General features: G+C 36.5%; 1 protein-coding gene across 24 annotated transcripts in view; it reads left to right on the plus strand.

Moving 5' to 3' along the window:
* The window catches only part of NRXN1 (neurexin 1), a 673,223-nt gene that overhangs the window by 250,303 nt on the left and 394,945 nt on the right, over positions 1–27,975 (plus strand). For all 24 annotated transcript variants that reach the window (XM_039717321.1, XM_039717302.1, XM_039717313.1 and 21 more), the window contains one exon: positions 18,840–19,278. In XM_039717321.1, the coding sequence (XP_039573255.1) occupies positions 18,840–19,278 (439 nt within the window). The remainder of the gene's footprint in view (positions 1–18,839; positions 19,279–27,975) is intronic.

A 27,975-nucleotide genomic window follows, 5' to 3' on the forward strand; every position in this document is an offset into this window, starting at 1 on the left:
TTAAGCAAGTGCATTGACTTCTGCAGCTACCTTGACCCCTTTATATCCATATAAAAATGAAGCGGAATCTTGACACTCATAGTCTTGAAGATTGTCCCTATTCTGTAATCTCCTATTAATCTAAACTGTCACAGTTTTCAAGGAATGCTCATAATCTAACGTGGCTTCCTGTATAAAATGGGTCATTGGGTTTAGCTGAACTAATTTTTCTCAAATACCATAGCCATTGTACTATTTTCACTGTCCCACATTTTATATATGTATTTATTTATATATGTAGTAATATAGAATCTACCACATTTCACAGGAAATGTTCCTTGTTGTGAAATGGTCTCCCTGTTGTGAATATGTGTCTTCATACCTGAATTAATCTATTTTCATTTTATTTTCCATAGTGTTTGGGCACTGAGTTACCTACCTTATTTCACTGCTGCATATAGGTACTCATGTGCTGTGACAGTTTTCCACCTCATTGTTAACTCAATCATTTTGAATCCTTTGTATTTTTTCTGTGGACTATGTTTTCCAGTCTTTTAGTCACTGCTGATCTTCTCCATACCTTCTCTAACTTTTCTCATCCTTCATTGTCATGATTTTTTTTCATTTTATTATCCTTCTGTGCAGATTCCACTTCTAAATGTTAATGTTTAGCTAATAATACACTAGGTGCATACACGATTTTTCCAGAGGCATTTAGACTATTCAGGTTCCTTTTAACTTAGGCTTCAATTTCTATTCAGAATACATCTGTGTTTCCTGAAGAATGACCTGATAAGCACTAATATAAAAATAAGTAGAATCTGGGTATATTATGCCGATTTTAACTACTGGCTTTTAAGTATGCACAAAGTTCAGCTGTTTCATCTTTGTAGCTTTTTCCTGCATTTCCTAGGTCAATTAATGCACAGATTTTCACCTAATTATCCCTGATTTCCAGGCTGAAGTAATTGCCAGTAACTTCTGCTGACCTTAGTAGGAGCTATATCAAGACTGTACGGTGGAAAATCTTGCAGACTGGTGCTTTGGAAAAAAAAAAATCTCAGACTCAAAAAAATCTCATTGTCTTTAGTCTAACTGTGATCAGACTGTACTGAATGGCATTTTTTAATAATGATTCTATGGCACTTTAATATCTTTCAGGCTAAGAGGAGTAGCTAAAGTAATATAAATTAATAATATGAAAATATATGAGAACATGTGTTATTTGCTTCCTGAAATCAAACCCTGTGGGGTTTGTCATGTGATGTTTAAAGCAGCCAAGAAGTAAAGGAAATGTTGCTTAAAGCAGATAACTTGACCCATACATTCACTGTCCCAGTAAAAGTGAGCAAAAGATCCATGAAACACTTGTGCTCTACATACAAAAAAGGTCCAGAAAGAGCGAGTTTCCTATGAAAGTGTCAAGTGTGGAATTCATTAGTAGGTTCAGATGAACTTAATGAGGTAATTTTTTTAATAGATCAGTATAGATTACTGTAACATAATTTGTATAGGGGAAATGGAACAAGTAAATGAGTTGCCATAATATTTAAAAACACTTACTGTACTAGGAAACTGTGAATGATTTTCCTGTGAAGAAATATAAACAAAGCAAAACAAATATTAGGCGTATTTCAAGTGGTGCTGAAGAAATTCTGTCTCTTCAAGATACTCCATATAAAAGGATACTCATGGGAGATTTTTAACTACCTGCATCTCTGTTGAGTAGCACTTTCAACAAATTAGCAGGGAAAATCATAAATTACAGAGCAGTCAGACTTGATGAATGAAAAGTAGGGGATCCCAAAAGAGACATCCTGAGTCCATTTCTTGCTGACGTGAAAGTGAATGAAAATGGAGAAAATTGGAGGACTGTATCATTGGTGACCAAAAAGTGAGTTCATAGAGTTCATATCAGAAAGAAATGCAATTTACTGATTAATTTAAGGCTGTAACTTCAGGAGGAACAGGAAATACCCATAGTGAATAAAGGACCATCAGTGTATTTTGCTAGAATGATTAAGAACACACTGTTTTTCTTCAGCAGTGAATAAAGGACCATCAGTGTAGAATGATTTGCTAGAATGATTAAGAACACACTGTTTTTCTTCAGGTTTAAAAAAGGAATTTGATTTAGAAGGAATCAAACTTCTGGAATTCTTCAGCTGTGCTGAAAGAATGTTATATGAAAGGCCAATATTTATAGGAGCCTTAATGGGGAAGATGAAATTGAGAATAAAATTATGTGTCAAGAATTGTAAGTCTCCAAAACTCACCGTGGTTACTTATGTACTTGAAAGGTGAAGTCCAACATGACAATTATGAAATGGGGAAGGAACTCAAATATTAATTCTTCACAGCAGCTTTTACAGGGATGATTAGTAAAGATTCAGAAGTTTATATCAAGAAATATTAACCTGAATGAAGGTGATAGGGATATTCTGGAGTACTGTGCCCAGTTCTGGTCTGCAAAATTCAAAAAATATGTAGAAAGCCTGGAGAAGGTCCCAAAAAGTGCCGAGCAGAAGAGCTGAATTATTTACCCCAAGAAGAAAGACTGAAGCAGTGTAGGGTCTTTGCTCCCTGTCAAAGAGGAGACTTGGGGGAACCTTGTCACAGTGTTCCAGTACTTAAAGGGCAGCTACAAATAGGACAGAGGCTGTTTCTTCACAGGGACCAACATGGAGAAGACAAGGAGCAACAGGTGCACATTGTACCAGAAGAGATTTTATATTGATATAAGCAATAAACTTGGTAAAATGAGATCAGTCACTGGAATAACTTCCTCAGGAACAGAGTCCCCTCTGCTGGTAGTTTTCATGATGCCATTGGACAGGGTGCTAGGTAATCTTAGGCTCCCTCTCCCACAAAAGATTAGTCCAGCTGATCTGAGGTCTCTTCCAACCTGATCTTTGAATGGAAAACAGATTGGAGAAAGTCTAGGAGAAAATTATGATCACAAAGACATTTACATTTCAAATAACAGTACCATTATAGACCATGGTATCTGATGTGTGAAAGGTGCAGGATGTTTGGCTGAATTTGGGCATCTAATGCAGTTAAAAGGCACTAGAGAATAAAGGACAGAGAGGAAAACAAACTTAATTTTCTTTTCCTAAAATATCTGCTCTAAAGCATTTGAAACACAAATGGAAAGATTACCATCCAAGGTATTTTGATTATATGTTGGTTTTTGTTAATACAGTGTGTTTATTTATAATCATTTGTGGTTAGGACCAGGTATCCAAAATATGCGAGGGTTGGGTTTTTTCTCCCTATAAAATACCTAGTTGCTTGTATTCCTTATTTGGAATATTTGGATTAGTAAATCTTTTTTGGTGATGTAACAGCAGTGAACATTTGCTCACACAAAACTGTGTGATGAGGAAAGGAGTTTTCTGGGCTGTTTTGTCCAGCAACAGCAAATATTAATTTCTCTCTCAGTTATTTGGAATGTGCAAAGCAGTACAGCATTCTGAGGAAGGCCAACAGCATTCAGGCACAGAAACTGATATGCTGAGGGAAAAGGTCTGTTTTTTTACTGAACAATAACTATAAATATTTGAAGAGTGTAAATGCTAAAGCACAGAAGCACAAGGGGAGTAATGCAACAGGATTTCTAAAGTGAAAATTTAGATTGGATGAATATTAGGAAAAATGATTGACAGTGAGAATAGATTATGGAGTGGAGCATTTTCCCAAAGGTATTGGTAAAAGCCCTGTATCAGTCTTTGCTGAGGTACTTCAGAGTAGATTGTATAAAGAAGCAGAAGCTATTCTGCAGGGAAGCATGCATGCTGTTCTTGGAGAGCTGTGATGGAAGACTTAATAGATTTGCTGCAAATCACTTCTGTGAATCGTTTAGAGATGTGTTACGGATTTTTTTTTTCTCATTGAAAGTAGTTCTAAAACATTTCCCACTCACCCTGCTCAGAGGATCATAGTGAGTTTGTGTTCATCACAGACTTAGTAAATCAATATCCCATAACAGTATTTTATATACATTATTCATTACACTTTCATGAAATAAAATGTTTTAAAGAGGAGGAGGAAATCGGGGAGTGTGAAAAATGTAGGATGTTTGTGTTCTGGCACAGGAAGTGTGTGAAGAGGGAGTTCTGGAAGCTTACAGTCTCAGTGATGTGATTTCACTGTGACCCGAGTTTCATCCTTTATTCCTAGTATTTTTCTTCCTACATTTCTGAAAACTAAGTTTTCTGGGTACTAATATTATCTTAAAAGTACATAACTTGGGAGGATACAAAGGAAATGTTCACAGAAGATGTTAGAAGTATACCTCATTAAAAGACATGACCTTCATAAAGAGCACTTTGTCTCCCAGATGTGACAGTATTTCTTCAAGGACTTGTGGATGCTTTGCATAGGCACAAACTGGATGGAATCATTGGAGACTGGGGAGTGCAGAGGCCCAGAGAAGTGGGTCATCACAGGGGCTTTTCAAGCATTTCAATTATTAGTCCCTCTTCAATGCAGGAAATGTCCTGAATGTTTACCCTTTGAAACAGCAGTGGGAAGGGCATTCATTTGATACTGAATAGCCCTCAGTGTTGGTCTCTTGCTGTGGAGGCTGGAAGTGATGTATTAAGTTAGCAATTTCATATTATTCCTTTCCACTTTCAAGAAATATCTAAGAGGAAGAAATTAAAAGTGCTAAAGAACTTTTAGTCTCTTGGTGTGGATTTGAGCTACATCATTGGTCAATCGGAGTGCACCTATTCTTTCTGTGTCCTTTTCCTCACTCTTTTTACTCTGCCCATGCCAGACTTGGAAATAACTGAGCTTCCTGAGCTTCTAGATGGGATTCTTAAAATAATTACCATAAGGAACAACATGTTCCCTTTCATTAATGCCATTCTTATGGAGAGTGCTTATTTTGTGCTCTAAAGATGGAAAAAGAAATTTTTCTCTTCTTCCCTTCTCATTCCATTTGCCCAGTGTGCATATGTTTTTCAGTTGATACAGGGTTCAGGTCAGCTACTGCTTTGTTCATAAATATTCATACCTATATAGATGGGGAGAAAAAAATAAGTGACAGGTTAGCATAAATTAAATATTCAGCACAACTCAGCAACATCAGGATTAAAATTTAAATATGCAAGATACAGGAAAAGCTATTCCAAGAAAATGTTTGAAAAGAAAATACGTCTCTATATTTCATCTGTCACTATATTTGGGGGGAAAAGCCAGAATATTTTGCTCTGTGTGAGATAAGGCAAATTTAAAAGATTGCAAAATGCAGACTGGATTTCAAGAGCCGGCCAATAAACTGACAAAAGTATCTGGAACCTGGCAGGAAGATTTTGATGAGTGCTTTTCCTCCAGAATCACAGGACAGGAATTCTCAAAATGTCATTTTCCTGTACATTGTAAGGCTGCAAACCTTGTTTGAGAGTGATGTTTAGACGTTTGTTGCCCATATTCTCCACTTTAGTCAAGGTTTTCTTTTCCTTACTGGAAATGCTAATCTTTTTAAGGTCATTTAATACAAAACCATAGAAAGTAAGTGGGCTGTGTTCCTGTGATATCTTGCGCATTAACTAGGGATAAATTATATTAGCAACAGAGATTTATTGATGTATCATACTAAAAGATATGGTCATGAAGTTCTGTGAGAACATAATGCTGTAATGCATTATCAGAGTCCAGAACTGGCTGGTAAAGGTGACAAACATGAGCACCTAGATGTCAGCTTCCTGGCCTTTCCAACCCTTGCTCACAAGATATACTTATTTACTACTGCTATTATGATACTTGTTTCTGTTGGAGAAACGTCTGTCAAACCTGTCAGGAGTTGGCAGATTTGTTCTGTGCTTTTTCAGATGAGACTCTGCTTTTAGGGACACTCACAAATGCAATCAAGTATGAGGAAATGGCATGAAAGTGAGTCAGGGAAGGTTTAGTTTGGATACCAGGAAAAAGTTTTTCTCCCAGAGGGTGGCTGGGCACTGGAACAGGCTCCCCAGGGCAGTGGTCACAGCACCAAGCCTGACAGAGTTGAAGAAGCATTTGGTCAACAATGTGACCCTTGGGTTGTTCTGTGCAAGGCCAGGAGCTGGACTTGATGATCCTGAAGGGCCCTTTCCAACTCCCCATATTCTGTGATAATTCTGAACAAGGCAGGAATTAGATCATTTGATTATGTTTGTTTTGCAAGGTTTGGGTTTGTTTTTTTTTAATGTAAAATCTATACTGTCGCAGAGGAAAAAACCCTAAAAAATGAATGGTCCCTTTCCAAGACTTATTCCAAGGAATTTCATATGTGTAAAAGCTACTGAGGACTGAGATGTTGCTTTGCCATTTAGACTGTGCATATTTTCCAAGTTTTAACTGGACAGCTTGAAAGCAATAATGAGAGAAAAATTATTTCTTTATTTCCAGATAGTAAAGATTAAATGTATGCTTTAAAACATTTTAATGAACAAGATTTGTAGAAATATAAAAATCCATGTGTGCCTATTGAGACAATCCAAGTACCATCTAATTGTCAAACTAAAAATACAGTTATTTAACTTTTTTTTACGGTTGTTTCAATATGTTTAGCTGGAAGCTAGGTTGATATTTCCACCAATTTTTCTGAAACATATTTAGCATATATTCAATAAGAATCAAAATTGTTTTAAAAATATCTAAGCCAGTTTTAAGTCAATTTCCTAAACATTTTAGTGTTCTAGTGTGCTCAAAAGAGCATATTCTTTCATTTAGAAGTCCACAGTCAAGTCATCTTTTTAGGTATTTGCATCTCTAGATATGTATCTAGTCTTAAAAAGTGCTTATTTTGGTGTCAACTGAGAATTGTAGCTTGTAAAATTTTATTATTTCTTTAGTTGAATGTACAGCCCAAATATCTTCAAACTTGCAAATTATAAGGTTATGCCTAGGAAGAAAACTATAAAATAAATTGAAAATTCAGTGAGGTGATTTATGTGGGTAAAACCCTAAATATTTTGTCTCAGATGTGAACATGTAAACAAAATGCCCCGTACATCTGACACCTTAAAATTTTGCAGAAATCCTTCTTTTTTTATCTGTGTTTGGGGGTTCCATTACTATTAGTTTCAAGAACTGATATGCTCATATTATCAAGCTGGTAATAAAACCTCTCATGAGTATTATTTCAGCTAAATAAATATAGCAGAGATGAGCAGGAGCACTTTTTCTTTTTCCTTCTGTGTGATCAAAGATATAAATGAAAAAGGTATGGTGCATTAAGATGTTTTGGAAATTGGTCCAAGTTTAGGGGTAGTAACATATGATATATGATTCATGGTGCCAATACTAGAGATGAAAAAGGTAGTGTTTTGCAATTTCCAATTCAGCTATGAAGTAAATGCCAAACTTATGTAAGTAATGGATAAGGGCAAATACTCCAAGTCAAAATAAATCACATTAATCAGTATGCCAACCTTCCTTTTTGTACAGGCTCAGAGGAAGTTGTTAGAAAGCATAAGACTTGTCAAGTTTGTCATTTCTGTGAGACAGATTTAGAAATAATGTGAATTACAGCAAAAAAATCATGCCTTGAGACTGCTGTATCTGTTGAGTCAGATTATTAATATCAAAGGCTGCTAGGAATCTGAGTTACTTAACTTGTACTTTGAAAGTGTGTTACCATGCTCAGCTAGGGGCCAGGTTTCACAAGACCAAATTATTAACATTACAATTTCTGAGGGCAACCTGCCTCCTGTTATCCTCTTGGTATTTTTTGTCTTTGTGAAAGCCAAACACTTCCAAAGGCTCCTTGATGCCCTGGGTTTGACTCCAGCCCAAGCAGACAGAGTGATCCCTCCCTGTTTCTGCTGAGATGACAGCAGGATTTAGTCTCATGCCCTGGTCTATATTAGGTTTAATACTTTATATAAGTATTTTTTCACTTAATTTTTATTAATGCTTACTAAATATTGCATTCAAATCTATTTTTCAGTCAGAATGAGTCTGCTCATTTTCTTTTGAAAGGTACATGCTTTTTTTTTTTGTGGGTACAGTATCATGACTGCTTTGAGTTTTGCCTTCTTATCTCTTATCTGAACTAAACTCCCCTGAACTAAAGTTTTTATTAGACATGATCAACTGCTTGCTAAATAATCTTGATCTATTCTTTAAATAGGAGGCTTTCTCACAATTATTTAGCAGTACAAGTCACTTCAGCAAGACTAAGGCCCCACTAGAGAGAGCATAATCTTGAAAGAAATTTTGTCAACTTTTCCAAAGAAAATGAATGCTGCAACTCTTTGCAAAATCTTGTACTGTGTTGTGAAATGGAGTTCTTCCGAGATAAATACAAGAAATTTTTACTACCATAGATGTGGCTACCTTAATTCTGTATTTAGGATTCATTTATATAATTTAATAATTTTTCTATATATGTACAATTCAATATATGCCATGTGCAGTCCCAAGAAAGTATTTTAGGGAAAAGAGAAAATTATTTTTGCCTGACACTTTTGTCCAAGGAAAAACCTATTTTCCTCCCACTTTTCTGAAGGGTATTTGAGAACATTTGAAAATGTTTTATATTTGAAGTAGCTTCAAGTTGAAGTGTTTATTTGAAATGGAAAAAAAAAAATCTAATGATGAAAACAAATGACAGAACATTGCTGAGACACTCCATTGATGTACCCAAAGACATGGGGAAGTGATAAATGCTTAATTGCACCATCTACCCTTTACTCAGACTTCGTTCACTTCACAGCTCTTTAAAAAGCTCAGAACACTGGGAGGAGTATTTATTTTGACAGACACATTTACATAATTGAAAATATTTTGCAGAAGAATGTTTTTAAAAGCTTACAATTGTTTTAAATTGCAGTAAGTTGCAATAACTTGTGTAAAGGTACTTGTTGGCAGTTCATTTTGTATGGCAAGCTGCTTTTCTGGAATGTTCTTAGATGAACACTGTTGAAGTATTATATGTTTTTTTTATGATTATCTCTCAGAAGAATTTATTTGACTTGAGGCTGAGGACTTCTCAGTACTAAACCAAAGGTAAATTGTGCACTGTTGAAGTATTATATGGTTTTTTCTGATTATCTCTCAGAAGAATTTGACTTGAGGCTGAGGACTTCTCAGTACTAAACCAAAGGTAAATTGTATTGTCTGCAACTCCTTTAACATTAAACTGACCCCAGAGTCTCAGGCTTGGAGGTCATCAAGCAGAATCAGACCCTTTAAACACCACACTTAACTGTGCTCTCTTGCATTCTCTCACTGCAATGAGAAAATCAAATAACATGTCTTGAAAATCAAATAACACATCCCTCTTCCTTATCAGCACAGCAGTAATTAACTTTAATTAGTTCAACCAGTCTATTTTGGAGGACAGCTATAACCTCAATAAAATTTATTGGCATAAAGCTGACCCACAGGTAGACTTTGGTTAGAGATGGCTTTAAATAGAAAAGCAATGCCTTGGAAATAGCCCATTTCTTAATTATTTTCTTGAAAATCTCTAACTGTTTTTAGCCACACATATTGGAGGCTATAGAGATCAGATTTTTTGATGTTGGAATAGCCCTGCTTTTCCTCTTGCTACTCTGCATGAGTGCTGCTTCTTCACTTGCCGCTTCAGAAAAGGAACATGGGCACAGAGCAGAGTGCAAAGGAAAGCAGTGGCAGCAGCCTCCAGCTGTACCTTTCTGTCTTGGAGCACTGGGCTGGGAAAAGCTGCCTCTGAATAACATGTGGTGGTTTGATGCCTTTGTCTTGCAATTACAGTAATAACCTTGAATGCAAAAGTGCCACAGAAAACTTCTTTTCCAGTTGTCATAGGTGTCTGAGAAGGCAAAGGTGGCTGCAAAACACTGATGTGACGAGTTGCTCATATTGCAGTATTGGAAAGTTAAAAGAATATGTTAAAAGGATTGTAAGGATTCAAAAGAAATTGCAGGTGAAGGTAGGGAAGGATTTTCCTGGATATCTTCCAGGAAGGTGCCCAGTATAGTTAATGGGTGGGAATTTGATTTTCATTTTTATTTTTAAACTATTTAGCCTGTCTTGGTAGAGCAGAATTTAGCTGACAACTGCATAAATTATTGCTAAATTAATATCACACAAAATCACAGAGCTGTTAAGCTAAGGGGGAAGAACTGTGCTGGCTCTCAGAATGGGAGAAGCAAAGTTTCTACAGCTTGTCGACTGGTAGCCAACTTTACTCAGCCAATAGTCAGCCAACACAGCTGAGAGGGGGTGAAGTTTCTAAATGGAGGCTGGCCAAAAGTTCATAAAAGAGGGCCATTTTCCTCTCAGTGGAACAGAAGGGTCTTTGAAACCAGGAACTGGGAAAGGGAGATGAGTCCAAACCAGAGAGCTGCTAAAAACACCCAGAGCCAAGAGCCAGCTATTCAGCTGGTGTAACCTATACAGGTGAGAGAGATGAGGAAGAAAAAGCCAGCTGGGTGTTTATTACTCTGAAGAAACAACAAAATTAAGACTCATAAGTTGGCAGCTACTAAAAAACTTAAAGGAGAGGCTAAAGGAAGGCAATCTAGTGAGGGGTGGAATAAACCCCCCTCATTTCACTAAAGTATATATAGATTTGACATTCTGGATTTAATTTGAAGCCTACAGTTATCCTATGTCTTCAATCATGTTCAATATGGAAAAAAAGTTTGTTCAAATATTTCAGGTGTTCAGGGTTAGGTGTGTTGATATCTGCATTTTTTACAAGTTTCTGTTCATGTTCATACCCCTGACCTCCCCTAGTTGGATTGTGTTGAGCTAATTTTAGATTTTAATTTAAGATTCATTATTTTTCTCTTTTTGTGACAACTTCCATTTTTAACTTAGGTGACTTCTGCCCTAATGAAAGGTAACTCAGATTTTATGTACATCTGTCATGTTGCCTTCAAATGCACTTTGAGTTGAGCTGTTCCTTAGAACATTAATTTTTGCATATAGATGATCATGTTGTTTTTCCATTATTTGCTTCTGTATTTTATGACCTTGAATTTAAAGCTTTAAGTGCTAAAGATAGGGAATTTCTAGCATATAATGAACATTATGTTAAAGAAATAATCCTTGAAGCCTACAAATGGTAACGATCATGTTCTGCTTTGCAGCCCCTCTTTCTCGTAGTCCTTAAAGAGTTCTTTTACTTGAGCTTGAGTAAGAATGGTTAATGGAGAAAGTGGAAGAACAGCACATTTCTGACTTTGCTGCAGAATTAGTCTTTGGTAACTCTTACTGCACTGTGAAAGAAGAGGAAAAAGCTGAAATCCAGCATGATAACTGAGTCTCCTGTAGCCCTTTCCTTTTCCCAAATTTTCATGGAGGTAGCATATAATTTGTTAGACTTCATACACTATATTAATGCAAAGCTGCTTTTGTCTTAAACAATAAATTTTGTTTTCCTTTTGGTGGTTCCTGTTTTTCTTGTTTTTATTTCATGGCTTATGACTTGGCAAAGGCTTTATCTTTACTAAGGAGCCAATGGAGCTTTTGTGGAACCAACTTGTCTCTAAACTCTGCAACTTAGCTGTTGCCAAGAAATGTCTATGGGTCCTTGCCATGGGAAGCAAAAAAGAAAAAAAAAAAAGAAAGGAAACTTGAACTCATTTCTTATAAACAGAAAGCATAGCAACCACAGTCAGAAACATTTAGCAGTCTGGCAGCAGACAGCAGGACAGACAAAGAATAGCAAAATAGTCTATTGAAGAGGGGAAAAAAGATCTTCAAAAGACTTGTGTCCACAGCAGGGTGAAAAACATAACAATCCCATTATCAATGTTATTAGAAAAAAAAAAAGAAGCTGATTTTCTTTTTTCCTAAGTTCTGCCAATATATCATGTTAAACAATATTCCAGTAACTCGGAATATAAAAGCGCATTTTCTGGCATCCCCTTAAAACATCTCTATTCAGGAGGTCAAAGGAGGCAAGAACAGAAACAAGCAGCTCTGGGATCCACATTCAAAACTCCACCAGAAAAGACTAGTTGGCCTGGAAGATGAGCTGTCATGACTGTATTAATTCTGCAAATAGGAGACATGCACTGAACTCAAGTGACTTTGCTCATACTGCACAGGGAATCTAAATTTACACTCACAGTATATCTATAATTTAGTTTCTGTCATACTGGTTTTGTTTCTGCAGGTGTATATATCCATTAACACCTTTTTTGTTGCCTTAGAGTAATTAATATACCTGCTTTGTACTGAGTTGTGGGAGTTCTTTTGGGTTTGTGTTCTCCTGGGTTGGTTTGATTTTTTTTTTTTTTATCCCCATTCTTTTTACATCATTATTTGAGGGTAGGAGAGTGATTTTCAATCTACAGTAGAAGTGCAGGTGTGCTATTGAAGTCATAGTGAAATTCCCTATGGTTATAGTAATTTTAGCCTTTTTTTGGTGCCCATTTTTCCTTCCTAGAATTTACAGGGATAAGATAATTAGCAGTTTAAATAGAGTATAAATTTGTGAACATTAAGTATGCCTGCTTTGTGTAAACAGAAGTTTTCCAAGTGCCTGATGTGCTATATATCCTGTTATTTTAAGGAAGGGGAGTGAAAATGTCCATTGTTGCTTAGTTACAGAAACAAACATCACCAATTTGTTGTCTTTAGTTAGCCATGTAGTGTGGCATTAAAACACTTGCCAAGTGTATTAGGGCAAGCATCCAGGGCATAGGATGCTATGCTTTTGTGTTCACCCTGAGATGTGGATTGCTCAAGTTCCGCTTTTATTTTGTGCAGCTTTTGAACAGAATGGGTGCACTTTGGTGGTTTATCTGAATGATAATTGAGCTCTAGACTCTGTAGTTGCAGACTAGTAAGTGAGAACTATATCATGCCTGTTTTCACTAAAAAGAAAATTGGGAATTGACACCCTGTAGGAAATGTGTGTAAATGTGTCTGATTTTGGATGAAGCTTCACCAGATTTTGTGCTGGTAATGTCAGCTTCAGTCTTCAAGCAAGTTGCTGTCCTGTAAGAAGATGATGTATCCAATTTACAGAGAAGCAAGGGGATATTAAGTTCTCTGTGAGGCATTTAGGCACAGGTTATACCCAAATCCCTGGATTACTGGTCCTGACCTCCTAACACAAGAGTCATTATAATGGTTTTCTTCTTTCTACCTTAGGCTAAAGTAGTCTGTGGAGAGAATGTCAGATTTAAAAAATATGCTTGTTATATATAAAACTATAAACAGTGCAACCAAAAGTAGAACAAAGCACATACTTGTACTGTATGAATGTTTGCCTTGCAAAAGCCTATTTAATGTTTTTTAAAAGTTTGAGTGTGATCTGTTTGCACTCCGTGGTTTTGGATGCTCAGACTAGACAGGAAGAAGAAACAGCAGAATGTCAAACTCCCAGATATATACTCCAAGGAACTTGTCGCACTGTGTAGTGCTTTTCTGTTGTTTTTTATTGTTTGCTTGTTTGTTTATTAAATCAATTGAGTCAAAAGGTTTTTGAGCTGAATCTTCCAGGGCAGTTTCTCAGACCATATTAATTGATCTCAAATAATGCAACAAAATGCACATGCTATTGTTTTGCCGAGGTGTTTATGTATCCATACCATGGAGCCCCATCCTGTTGTCCTTAGGCTTACCTCCCACTTAGTAAGGCTCTAGAAATACCTGGGTTTTATTTTGCTCAATGACCCCTTTTCTAAATGCACCATCACCACCACATTTGTACAATCAAGAGAATGAAAACCATTTCACTTGAGGAAGAAAAAGTTATTCCCTTGGAGCATTCAATATGCTCCTTAATTTCTTCTCTGTGTTTAGAAAACAAAGCTGGTTTATGACGTAGAGGCTTTAATAGCTGTTGTCATTAATGTTGTGTGCTTTCACATTGTGTTCAAAAATGCACGCCATTGCAAACATTTGAACTTGGGCTCCTTAAATTTTGTGTAAATTGTCTGTAGTTTATTGTGTTCCTTGATATATTCATTTTGTAGCTTGAAAATGCATGGAGGCATATTAGCAAAATGACAAGCCTCCTGTGAGAAGCTGATGTTCCCATATTAGTTCAAAACCATACAGCAAGTGCTAAAAAAATACATTATAGCTGTTAGTGGTCAGTTTTGCAGTTGCATTTCTGGGGAATGTGATGCTGTGTGCACCAGGTAGTCCTCAATGAGCATGGAAATTCTAGTGGCTGGTAAAGCAAGCTGAAAACATTGCCTCAGGTTTCCCTTATTGTAGATCCCCTTGTTACAGTTTCTGACATCTGCAAGTTCCATCCTGCTGACACCACTTTTCAGGGGAAACCTGTACATTGGCAGCACCTACCTGAGCCATTTTGGGTGACATTAATTTCCATTTTGGAGAATTAACTGCCATTACATGCACCAGGTCATCCAGGTTTCACAGAAATATGAAAATATAAAAGTACTGTTTTATGGTAACAAAGATATATATTATCCAATTTTTAACAGGTTTTGATATGGGGTTCATCCATTTATTCAAATTGCATTTAGAAAAGTATTTTACCTTGTCTCCCAGTTAAGTAAATAGACAAGTTCTTTGGAGCAAAGTCATAATAGTAGGTGCTCTGAAATCCTGAGTTCCTTGTCTGATTCTCAAGGCAAACTAGATGCTGCAAATCAGGTGATGTCATCAGCTTCTTGAGGATCATCTTTAGTTTTAAGAATGTAAGTTAATTTGAAATAAATGCTTCATAATAATTTGAAGAATTTTAAATCACAATGATTGGAAAGTTATTGTTGGCAGCGGTGGTCAGTATTTTGAAATATGTAAGGCATTATTTTATAATAATGCCTTTTCTTCATTCATAATATTTGATGTGGTAAGGGCTGAACTTTGAATTGAAAATAGTGTTGTAATCTGGATTCTTTCACACCTTTCATCATTCTAAATCTTATGGGATATAGGGTCAGTAGAAAGAAGACCTAATAGAGGTCTTCTGGTTTTTTTAAATTTTTTTTAAAATTTTCTTGACTTATATATTTTATAATGTATATGCACTCATTGCATAGTGCATAGTGTTCCAGCTTGCAAAAAAATTTATACATTATATATCTTTGGGAAGCATTAATTAATTTAGGTTGTACTCCAAGATGACCACAGACCACATTAAAGAGAGTGCTGAGCTTAAGGTAATAATTGCTGTCTGAAGGCTGTGTCTTAACAAATAAGTCCAGCTCTGTGACATTGCAAGTTACCCAGCATGTGGCCTAGATGGTAGCAAAGGAAGCCCATATCTTGGTTTTAAAATGTTCTGTCCTGTGTCTCTTAGAACATAAATTTATTCCTCACTTTGGATAGCTTGGTTGCAAATTATATGGGGAATTGCTAACTGCTCTGTTTTTCTCGGGAGTTTAGGTGACCTTTTGCAGTTTCCAAGAATGAGGTAATTATATGTTTTAAAGACTTACATCTTGAAACTTGATATTAGCAGTAAAGAACAGAGTGAACACAAGACAAATTCAAGGTGCATGATACAATTCCCTGAGGGCTGGCAGTTTCATGTGCAGGAAACTTAGATTGTTGCTCAGGTATGAAAGTGAGTGCAAGAGCAAGTTAAATCCAGGTCCAGCCCAATGGATGCCAGCATAGTGACTGCTGGGTTGTGTGGGAGTGAAGGGGATTGTGACTCCAGTATTTCTCCACTGCAAATTCCCTTCACTTGACTAATTGTGGAGCCTTGCCTCTAAAGGAGGGAGAATGTTCTGAGTTAACGTTGGGTGCTGTGTGCCTCAGATGGAAATAGCAGATAAGACCTATTAAAAGTATGTTTGTCCTTATGTACCCAGAAGCAAGAAAAAAAATTAAAAGGCAAAATCAATGGATAAATCAGTAAGTTATTTGTACCCTAGAGGCTGTTGTTTCTGAAGCGTGTACCTTCATGAGTTATAAAGCAGATATTAGTCTCAGAATTATTCCTTACTGTTCAGTGGTTTTCCCAAAATTTAATGACAACTAATTTCTGTGAAGGTACTGCTTTTCTCCTTTTGCTGTGCTTCACTGATGGCTGAGTACATTTTTCATGAATAGGGAGAGGGGTAAGAGTATCATCAAAACATCAGGAAACAGGCTCACAAATGCAAGCTGTGTTCAGTTAATAGTTTACAGGTCTTTTCAGTTATGGTTCATGTATTCCTCTTTTATTACTAATTATCCATGATAATTCATTTCAAAATTTTCCATTTACAAAGAGTAAATGAATATAAGCACATTTTCAAACTTAGAACGTATGCCCTCTAAAACATAGATATAGGCTTTATTCAAGTTTCCCCACAACATATGTAATAAAACACAGTCATTTGCTTCTCAGTAGCTACAAAGTTTATTGTGGAATATGGAAGCACAAAATTGTAATTTAAAATATTTAGGGAGTCGCAGAATGTTTTAATATTGGTGGCATAAAATTGACAAAATTTGTCACGGTTACTAAAGTGTTCTAACAATATTTCCATCATACATTATATATTAAGTTAATTAAAGAGCTGGTATCGAGTTATTGAGAAACCCGTTTCACTTTGTCCATTATGTTCTTAAACCATATTTATTAGAAATTATTATTGTTGAGTTGGCAGATGACTTCAAATCATAGTAAGCTGTTTTAGACTTCAAGGAAAACCGAGCTTTCCTTTGGTCTGCTGAGTTTTTTAACATATCTGTCAATTCCTAATTTAACATTCAGTCAATCAGTTTCTTTAAGGTTGGACAGTTTGATTTGTCCATAAACAATAAATTCTCTTGTACATTTATTCACCTTGCCCTGGAACCTGCTCTTGTTCAGTAGCCAGTTTAAGATCTTATCATGTTCTTTGTTACTGTATTTACTTTTATTGTCACCAAGCAGGATGTAGTTCTAATAAGAGACCATTTGTTCCTTTTTTATTTATCGCATCCTCTGGCAGTGTTGAATTCATTTTGGTCTAATCCAGAAAGGTTGCCCCTGCAATGTCTTCAAATGAAGCAGGAGGTATCAAAAATCCCCCTTGCCACAGAAAGTGGTCGATGCTTCATGAGACCAAGTACCTCTAAGGAACCTCCCAGGCTCCTGGCTTCTTCCTCCTCACCCTAAAGAGAGAAAGCCACCCCATAGGGGGTCACTTTCATGTGCTTATTCTCCAGTATTGTTCTAAACTCCTTTACACAATCTGCGAAATCTCAGGGGCTGTGGATGTATTTGATAAATGGAAATGTGGAACCACACTATCTAATATTACAGTTTAGTCCAATGCTATTCACTTCTGATGTCTTGAGTTGAAGAACACATCATCTCTGTCTCTGTAGCAGAGTAGCATTTCTGCTGTCAGCAATCCACAGTGAGGTTTATCTGTTGTCTTTGGAGAAACAGCTCTCATGGGAACAGCATTACCTGTATTCAATTCTGAAATAAAATTAAGAAATATGCTTATTTATTAACTTTTAGGATACATTTTATTATAGTAGAATAATTCTGACAAGTCTTATGATGAAATTTGTATTGTGGAAAATTATATAATTGGAATGAACACAATTCTTACTGACAAATGTCACTCTATCAATCACTTCCTTTTATCTTTAAACATCATTTTTCAATAGCAACAATCACTTGTGGAGTATGTCATCTTAGATTGTGTAAGTGCTAGTGCTTTTATTTCCAACAGTAGCACAGCTCTGCAGTTCATCTGCTATGCTTTTCCTTACTGAGTGGGCTTCATGTGTGTTCAAACTAGATCTCAGAGGAAATTAATCCAGAAGCTCTATCCTAAGTATTTAGTAAGTACTTTCTAACCCCCAACAGGGATGTCAAGTCCCAGTGATGGGTCCCCTGAATGGCTCCAAACTACACTGCATAGTTGGAACATTGGGTCAGGGCCAGATGTGATCCAGCCCTGAATGGTGCAGATCTGTAGATGAAGAAGCCTCAGCACAAAGTGCTTGGTTTTGCTGAGCTGTAGCTTTTTCTCCAAATTGCTTTTTAATGTAGGGCTTAACCTTAGAAACAGAGAAGAAAGTTTCAGCTTCTGTCGCTATGGTTTTGTATGCAGCCCTTCTGTGGTATTTTAGCTTGGGTGTGTAATTTACTGCACAATTAAAAGTATTGACAAAACACTTGTGTGCACCTTTGGTATTGGGGAGATCATTTCAACAGCTCTTGTATTATGGAAAACTCAAAGAGCAGCAATCTGAGAAAACACTAATGAACATTAAAACCCTGGGAAGTGGTTGCATTGTGACAGGCTTCTTGGACCAAGATAAAATGTGATTTGAAGCAAGAATATTTGCTGCAAACGTCAATTGGATTTAAAACTAATATTGTCTTTCATTTTTGTCAGAAAAGTCTTCAGTCAGGGAAAATATGTAAGTTGGGGGCTTTTTTCATCAAATTGAACAGGCTCAAAGGTTTTCCTGGTTTTGATCTGTTATGATATTGGTTTGCCTATCTTATATAGCCTCATGAATTCCATGAAATGTTAGTACTCCTCAGCCCCAAGGACAAACTGAAAAGATGTTAAATTATGAAGTGTCTGACCTTGGTTATATTTTCTGTACATGAACAGAAGAGTTAAGACAGTGACAAAGGGTTTAGTGGAAGAAGAAATCTAATGATTTTTTATAATAGCAGAATGGCTGTGCAGAAAAGGCTTTTAAGTAATCAGGACCACACAAGCTAATTTGCAACGCATAGTATAAATTATGTGTAGATTCTTTCAGATTGTTGGAATTAACTCCAGGGATATTTTTAGAGCAACTTTGTTTGGTTTAATGAAAACAATTATTAAATCATTATTCAATGAAAATAGTTATTTCATCTTGTTTGTATGTAAATTATCATATTCATATATCATCACCATTATCCTCTAAATAATGTGCCTGTTCAAGATTGCATCTGTTTGGTGAAAATGCTCAGGTTTCTCTGAGTAACTTCTCTGCTTTTCTTGCAGGTTGTATATAAAAATAACGATGTCAGGTTGGAGCTGTCTCGACTTGCCAAGCAAGGGGATCCTAAAATGAAGATTCATGGGGTTGTAGCATTTAAATGTGAGAATGTTGCAACCTTAGATCCAATCACATTTGAAACACCAGAGTCTTTCATCTCTCTGCCAAAGTGGAATGCCAAGAAAACAGGCTCAATATCATTTGACTTTCGCACAACTGAGCCAAATGGCCTGATTCTTTTCAGTCACGGGAAACCAAGGCACCAAAAAGATGCCAAACATCCACAGATGGTGAAGGTTGATTTTTTTGCCATTGAGATGCTTGATGGCCACCTCTACCTACTGTTAGACATGGGATCAGGTACTATAAAAATAAAAGCCTTGCAGAAGAAGGTGAATGATGGTGAATGGTACCATGTGGATTTTCAGCGGGATGGGCGGTCAGGTAAGTTCCTTTTGTCTGCATTCAGAATAGCTTTTTCTGCTGCATCTGAGAGAATACTGGGGACATATTGATGCTGCCACAATTAGAGTTGGGCATCATCTGAAAAATAAGAAAATAAGTCATTACTTTCAGGTGCCAGAATACAATAATTTGCTGGGTAAAATGTAATATATTTACATTATTGAATAATCAAGTACTTAATCTTGCAAGTAAGTGTGTTGTGTGCTTGAAAAACCAACAGTAATCTCCGTCTGTGCTTGCTTACATCAAATAGCTGAAGTGGCAAGTTTGAAGAGTGAAAATAAAGCAAAAAAAGAATTACTGACAATAATCTCCAACACGGGGAATAGCTGCCCCACAGAATCAACACAGATCTTCCAATCATGTCAGCAGATCTCAGTGTACTTAAATGATATGCTAATAAATTACAAACAACACATGTCAGCAGAAGTGGAAATAATGGATTTGCCTCATTCTATCAGTGTGATTCATATTCTGGAGTAGTTTACTCAAAAAATGATCACGCTGAGAAGTGGTAAAAATAAGGAATTCATGAACTCTTCTTCATGCTACTGAAATATAATATGGTTTAAAGTGCATTTATCCAGTGAAATCATCAATGTGTATCAGCTTGTCTCATCTGGAGTATATATCTTGTCTTAAGCAAATAATCAATATACATCAATTTAAGGACAGCTCTCCTCTACAGTGACTTTCCTGTACTTCATGCCAGGATTTGGGGAGGAAGGGGGCAGGGAATGTAATGAGTCTGTAATTTAGACCTGAAGATTTTCTGATTAATATCAATATTCAACCTGAAGTTTATGTAGGCTCTAAAATTGGCTGTTGACAAATTTAACTACACTTATTTTGGATTTCATGGGATTTTCCCCCACTTTCTTCCTTCTGGTGTCTACCTTTCCATAGCTTGCATTTATAATTTCTTTATGAAACTTAACCTCCAAAAAAGTTATCATCTTATGATTTAAGGTCTTACTACACACAAATCATACTTCAGATAAAGCAAATCTTAGGTACTGGTTTAAATTGAAGATTTTGGTCAAATCCATGCTGAAATCCACCTGCATAATTATTTGATTCCTGGGCAGTGTAGTTTCAAATTCTAATGGTACAGACCTTGATTTTCTTATTATGTCAGTTGCTATTTTAGATTTCTTGAGCTTAATAAACCAACCAAACAAGAACAAACAAAACCCAACAAAACAAAAACAAACAGAAAGGGAAAAAGAACCCTAACTGAACAACAAAACACAACTTCTCAAAAGCCTCAACTGGAATTGAACATCCAGCAGTTTTATTATTTATACTACAGTTTTCATTTCAGACTTTCTTCTTAAGTGCTGTTTCAGTGATTCATATGAGGCAGTAAATCCTGTAATAATCATGCCTGTGGGACTGCTGAAAGCAAAGTTTATTCTTACATCTAAAGCCAACACATCTATAAAGGAATGAAATAAATGCATAGCAATTGTTTACATTTGAAGATAAGTTCTGCCCTTTCATTGCTTCACAAAACACTTGACTCACAGGTGCCATTAAGAGAGTTTAGGGCATTCTTTAATTCTTTAAAACTGTTAATGGACATCAGCAAGAATTAAGAGTGATTTCAGGAAGCAAAACAGGCATGGTGATCAGGATTGCGTATTTTTTTTTAAGTAGAATTATGAATAATCAAATTAATCCATCTGATGATTTGCCTATGATCAAGATGGGTGAAATTTATGCACCCCCATCACTGTTGAAAACTAATCATAATACATCTTAACTCTGAGAGATTGAACTATTACTATGAATACTGAATAAAAATATTCAGGCTTAAGGACTGGCAAATTGAATTTTAACGGCAATCTGAAATAGAATCAAAATTTTTCTATTATTCTAGTACATACAATACTAATTTATGGTAGAAGTTCCTATAACATTGGCAATGCTTTTATTTGTCTTAATGGTGGTAAGATCTGGTTATTAAAATTTTTAAAGAGATACCTTTGCCTGAATTAAGGTGAAATGAGACTGTGTGCCAAAGTAAAAAATAGGGATTTTATGTAACTGTAAATGTGATATAGAGGGAAGTAGAAAGAAATTGTAAAAAGGAGTGGGGGGGCACATTTAATTCTGACTGGGCCCTGGCTTCCCTAATGTTATCCCCATCACCCTGACAATTTTACTATATTCCACCAAAGCCACCTGAAAGCTCTGCCTTCTGAAAGCTCTTTTTCTGCTCCGAGTTTGCTCAGCAGCTCCTCATCCATCCATGGAGGCCTGCTGGCATTTTGCCCCATTACACTGGGTTGCGTCGTGTCTGAGCTTGGAGAAAGCGTTCCTTGAACACCAGTCAGCATCCTTGGGCCCTCTGCCCTCCAGGGCTCTTTGCCATTGGGCTCCACTGAATAGTGCCTTGAAGAGGACAAAGTCTGCTCTCCTGAAGTCCAGGGCAGTGACTTTGCTGTGTGCCCTCCTCGCTGTCCTGAGTATCTCATCCCCCTCCACCTCATGGTCAAGTTATGCATTGTTGGTGTCTTACCCATAAAGAATAACATTCACTTTACTATTTCGGGATGTTTTTTTGTTTCTTTTCTCTAGCCCAGACCAAACATGCTAAGAATCACAGGAATATGATTACTTTTCACTAGCTTTCCTTCAGAATTTTTATATAACTGAATGAATATTCCTTGTATAGAAAAAAAAAATTGCTTTTCTGAGACTTTCTTGTTGCCATTGACAGCATATTTCCCTAGCTATCAAACATAAAGGAAGAGATTCTTCTGTTAATGAATAAGTAGCTCAAATAAGCTGTGACTCTTTTCTTCTTTAAATTAAGTTTGGTGTCTTTCAACCTTTTGCTCCTAGACTTCAAATCCAGTGCAGAGTGGTTCTCCCCTATAGAACAATGTTGTGACATTTCTCAAGGAGCTTTGCTAATTTCATTGACTTTCATATTAGCTGGATCAGCAAGTACTAGATTTATTTCTCATTCTTTGCTCTCTTCCAGACTCGCAGTCGCAGTGAGCATTCACTCTAAGCTTCTGACTTTGCCTTTGCTTGTCTGGGACTGTGGTGGAGGAGGGAGGGAGGTGTAAGGAATCTGAACACATTTTTAAATTGTAATCAGCCAGGCCCCACTCACTAGTAATTCTGTCAATCCACTCAGATTTTGAGAGATACAAGGAAGAGGGAAGATATGGTGCCTTTTAATTTCCTTTTGCTGAAAGCTTTGACCTGTTATTCTTGTTTTCAACCTAGAATCCCATTCTGTTTTCCTGTAAGACTTACTCTGAGTGCTTTCTCACCTAAAAAAGATCACTGGCAGGCCAGAGTTCCTGAGACCATATTTAGTTAACATTTAAGGGTTAGATATAAGAAATATTCATAAGATATTCTCCCGTGGTCTATCCTTCTTGCTAGGTGTGCAGCAGTGCTACCAGCTGCCGTGTCCCGAGTTTTCCCCCAGTGCTCCTGAGCTGCATGTCGTGAATTTCTGGGAAGGATCACAGCTGCCTACTGTGTGTCCTGTCTGGGCCATGGGCTGCATGCTGCAGCCACAGTCCTCATCACAGCTATTATATTGTGTTTTAACACAGAAGATGTATTTGGAATTAATACCATGCTCTGATTTTTCAATATTTCTTAATAAGCAGATGTTTTTCACACACACAAAAAGCGGCTAAAATAGGCCATGTCAGGTAAGCAGAGAGATCAGAACAGTTGCAGTAGCTGCACTTAAAATCTTCATATTTAACTGATCAGGAAAGAGAGGAGATTTAGAAATGTGATTTTTGTTTCTTATGCACAGTTTTAGGAAAAATAAATTGCTGAGATAATGAATATGATTGGAGAGGCTCATTAAGCCATACCTAAGGGAAATGTTTGCCTGTTCTGCTCTTAACAGTACTGCAGACTCTGCAGAAAAAAAGAATTAGGAAAAAACCCCACAAACCCAAACTAAATAAAAAACAACCATGAAGCAGCTGTGAAGGTATTTGCTCACAGTGTTTCTTGTAACACAGTAGGAATAGGTTTAATGACTGTTTTCTGAGTAAATTATTCTTTAATTTTTTAAAAAAAACTGTTTGCCATATGCAAGAATAATCATGCAATTTTTTTTTTTTTTTTTTTTTTTTTTTTTTTTTTTTTTTTTTTTTTTTTTCTCAACCACCATTCATCCTTTGGAAGCCACCATTACATAGTGAATTCAGGGAGGAAACTTACTCTTCTTGTCAACCTCCAATTGTGCAGGGCAGCATAAAGCACAATGTATCAGCATCTATTCATAGGCAGCATTTAAGGGCTGAGTCACTGAAATTTTGAACTAAAGTTAGTTTCAGCTTGAACTCCAGAAATGATTTCTGGAGTATGTAATTAGAGTTTAACTATAATCAACATCTCACTGTAAGTAGGGCTTTGTGTTGTCTATTACATGTGGTGTTGTTGCATGTTCTTTTTTTTTCACATGTACTCTTCTACATATTACTTCCCACATCTTTTTAACCTTTTAAAAACAGCCAGATTTTTTGTGTTCCTTTTTCAACAGATGTTAATAGTTTTCATACATGGGAGGATTAATGGATATTCTTTCAATGATCTGCAGCTTCCTTGGCTGATCTACATCTTTCTCAGAGTCCAGGATAAAACTTAACCAACACTCAGCCAAGTGGCACAGGAGGCTTCTCTGTAATCCCTAATATATTTCCCTTTTTGCTCACGTGTATTATTGTTAACTTATATTGTTGACTATTCCTTTGAAGGACTTCTCACTAATCAGTTACCCTTTTAAGTCAATAATTCTTGCTGAAAACCATAACTTCATTAGTTTTTCTCAATCTGCTTTTCCAATGCAGCAAGAAGTTTCTGAATGTTAAATTGCACAGTGTTCTCAGGTGAAATGCTGCAGAATCTTGTTTTTAGAATCTGAAGCTAGATCATAAATTCCCAAACTAAAGAAGTCACCCCACACCTTCTTGTCTTTGTCATTCCCTTTTACTTCTTTCAAGCAGGACAAATCACGTGCTGTCAGCATTCTTCCAATGTTTTCTTATTCTGATGGAAATGCAAAAATTATTTCCTACTTTGAGTCTTAAAAATTTTTGAATAGAAGCTGCGTGTTTCCTGGAAGGCATTATGGCTCTTTTCAAAGAAGTGGTATCACTGCTTATCTGGTTCTGGGTGCTGTTGCGAAAAGAAGGAAGTCTGAGGATGGCTCTTGCTCCCAAGATGTTACAGTTTCAAGTTATAGTTTTCTCTTGCTCGAGCATCCAGTGCTCTTCTGAATCTGCTGCTTCCTCATAAAATCTGTTGTCTCTAGGTTATTTTGTTAAACAAGATATGTCCCATTCTTTCCTCTTGTAAAATTTGACAATTTTGTCTTGAGAATGGCATTTTAGTATCTCTACAAGGAAAATTATTAACTCTTTTTGTGCTAGCCACATAAGACATTTGCATGCTCCCGTAGCTTCCCCTTCTTCCTCTATGGAAAGTGATGTCCCTTCACATTCATAAGCAGAAACATCTGAATGGATTGGAGCACACTGGTTATTCATCAAACCAATTTCTTTTAATCTGCCTATAATACCCAGGGAAAGTAGAATTGAAGTATATGAAAGGAGGTGTGCATCATAGTCCCCAATTTCTGTGGCAGCCTCTCCCGTTGTTAGGAGATCCAGCTTGAGATGTTTTCAGTAGAACTAAGAAAGTTTCTCTTAAGAAAGATAACAATCTTTAAAAAAAACCTGAAAAAACAAACCAAACACTAACAAACCACAGGAAAAAAAAAACACAAAAACAACAAACCCAAACCCCTGCAATAAATTTAAAAAACTGTTAATAAAAATCACCCCCACCCAAAAACAAAACAAAACAAAAAAAAAAAACAAAACCAAAAAACCCTCACCAAGATGAAACAGCATGTGCTACCACCTCTGTCCCAGCCCTGGGTGCACTGGAAATCCAAAGGTGCTGATGGAACCATTGTTTATTTTCTGTAGGCCAACTTTCTATGATCCAACTTTCTGCATTTTGTTGTAGAATGCTTAAAAGGCCTGTTATTTTTGCTGTATTTTGGAATATTTTTCTGTTCCCTTATTTTACTTGGATTTTCCTTTTTTCATCTGTGTTTACAAGCAATTAGTGAGTAAAGTTTGTTGTCTGTCAGAGATACATAAAAGGTAATTTGGATATCATCAGCAGTGATGGCTGTGTGGTTGCCTATCACATTTTTCTACCCATAGTCGTTAAATGCCATGATTGCAAGGTTTCAGATCAAGTTTCAGAGGACTTCTCACACAGAGTATTTTATGGGGTTTCATGTCTTTTACCTGGGAAGGTAAAAAGTTCATTTCTTTAAGAAGCTGTTGACATCTATTCAAACTAATACTTGAGTATTAAGCTCTCTTCAGGGTAATCCTTTATGACACAGAGAAGAAAAATTTCCTGCTTCAATCTATCACTTTAGTATAACTCACAGTCACCAGTTTCCCTTATCATTCACCTTCCTAAGCCTTCTGTGCTTGCAAAACTTCCACTTGGAACACAGAGTAGCAGCTACATTAGCAGATTTATCTTTTTCTGTGAGCTGAAGGGTAATTAAGACATAGTAGATTTTTATTTTTTAATAGAAAAGGAGTTTTTGGGATTCTTTGTTAATGTGTCAAAAATATGGCTGTTTTTGTCCAGCAGAAAGCAACACTGTTCACATGTTGGAGCTTGCTGTTGAAGGCTGCAGCTGAGTTAACGTGTGTGGGTGCACAAGTGGGTGCTGCCTGAACATGGGTTTAGAGTGTTTGCTCCCAAATTAGCCTGTGCATCAACAGATGGCAGCAAGCAACAATAGCAGTAAAAAACACTGTGAGGACAAGTACAATTTATATTTACATTCTCTCTAATGTTTTTAGAGACAAAAAGATTTGTTGGCTGTTAGCCATCCTTCCTGATACCCTAGGATGCTCTCTGAAAAGTCTCTCTTGGTTTGACAGGTCATTCACAGGTGTCCTTGTTTGACTCGGCTGATTAATCAAATCTCAAAATGTTTATGCTTGCATGCCTAAGGTCAAACCTATAGCAAGCATTCCATATGAGTGCCAAGTTCTGCTTCTAGAAGCTGAGAAGCAACAACAAATTTTTAGAGTTAGCAAACCCTAATCTCTTATCAGTTTTAAACAGATGGAAGTTTGGAAGAAAAAGTATCTTGTTTCAGCATGTCTATTTCTTACTTTCGTGGAAGTTCACTTTTATATCTATGGGATTATTCAAGTGACACAGAAAACATTTCTTAGAATACATAAAGGAGAAAACTGACCACATCCTCACTCTTTAAACATGCTTATAAAGATGTAAAAATGCTATGCAAGCCTTTGTTTTGTCTTGCTAGTTCTCTTCTGGTAGTAGGGAGACTGTGGTGTCCACCCCTTCTAAAATTGATGACTCAAGTCTCACATGGGAGTTGGACTTCCTGAGACCTTTACCCCAAACAGCTTTTACTAACGATCCAAATTCTTTAGATATTCATTCTGTCAATGCTGTTGAAGTAACCTACTGAACCAACAAAAGAACAGAAAAAAGTATAGCTTCCACAGGAGTCTGTTACTAAAAGAGAAGCCTAAATTTTAGACTCTACCCAAGTAAGAGAATGATCTTCTTCTGACCTGCCTTTGTTTGCTTAAAACTCACATTTTAGTGCGTATGCTGTGTAAAGTGTGAATTTCTTCTTATGCACAACTCCTACCACAGTGGAAGCATTTTTGGTAATCAGTGTTATCTTCTGGAATCTGTTTCAGGCTAACAGTGGAGATGGTGAATCATGTTCACTTTGTATATATATGTATGCTAAATTCATCATGGTGAATGCAATTCTTCAGTGTCCTGTCACCACTAAAACACTTTCAATGTCATGCCCAGCAGATAAGTGTTGCATGATATGACTGGTCATTAGAATAGTTTTGTGACCTATATAATATTTTGATTTATATCTTGTTTGGTTTTGTACCCATGTAGAGTGATAAGGAATCACTGCTGTGAAGGTCTACTTGAAGATTTTTTTGCCAAGTGATTTTACTTAGAAATAAAATTAAAATTGGTTGGCATAAGTATGCTCTATGACTGTATTTTCTAAATTTGTTTTTCTTATTCAAATTGTAGGTGTTGCATACCTCATTATTTTAAACAAAAACCACCAAAAAAAGGTTCTTTGCTGATGATTACATTTTCTTTGTTCAGACACTTCATAAAAAGAACTCTATTTAAGTTCAATTTTGTTTATTAAATTTTTAGACTAAAATGGAAAAGATATTTCTGGTTTCCTGAAGGTCTGCATGCATCTTCTCTCCCTCTCATCATAACATGCACACATTTCAAGATAAATGTCAGAGGCATTGATTTTCCCTCCAGGACCACAACACTTCCTCTTAATGATTGCCTGCCTGGCAGCTGATGAGAGCATTTTCCTTCTGCATTTAAAGAAAAAAAAAGTCTTACCCAAAGCCCACTGAAAGTGGTGAAAGTCTTTTAAAGTGCTCTGTCTTTGGGCCCAAACCAAACTCTCAGGTTTGCCTTCCAGGTTGTAACCTATCAATGCAACCCTGGCCTTAGAGCTTTGAAATACATATCAGGGAGTGAAGATATTTTTGTTGTTGCTGCTGCACAAAGAGGATATTTCTGCAAATAACTATGAACTGCATTACTCCT

The sequence above is a fragment of the Passer montanus genome, unplaced genomic scaffold, assembly GCF_014805655.1.
Source record: "Passer montanus isolate IOZ18808 unplaced genomic scaffold, ASM1480565v1 scaffold102, whole genome shotgun sequence".
Taxonomy (NCBI): Eukaryota; Metazoa; Chordata; class Aves; order Passeriformes; family Passeridae; genus Passer; species Passer montanus.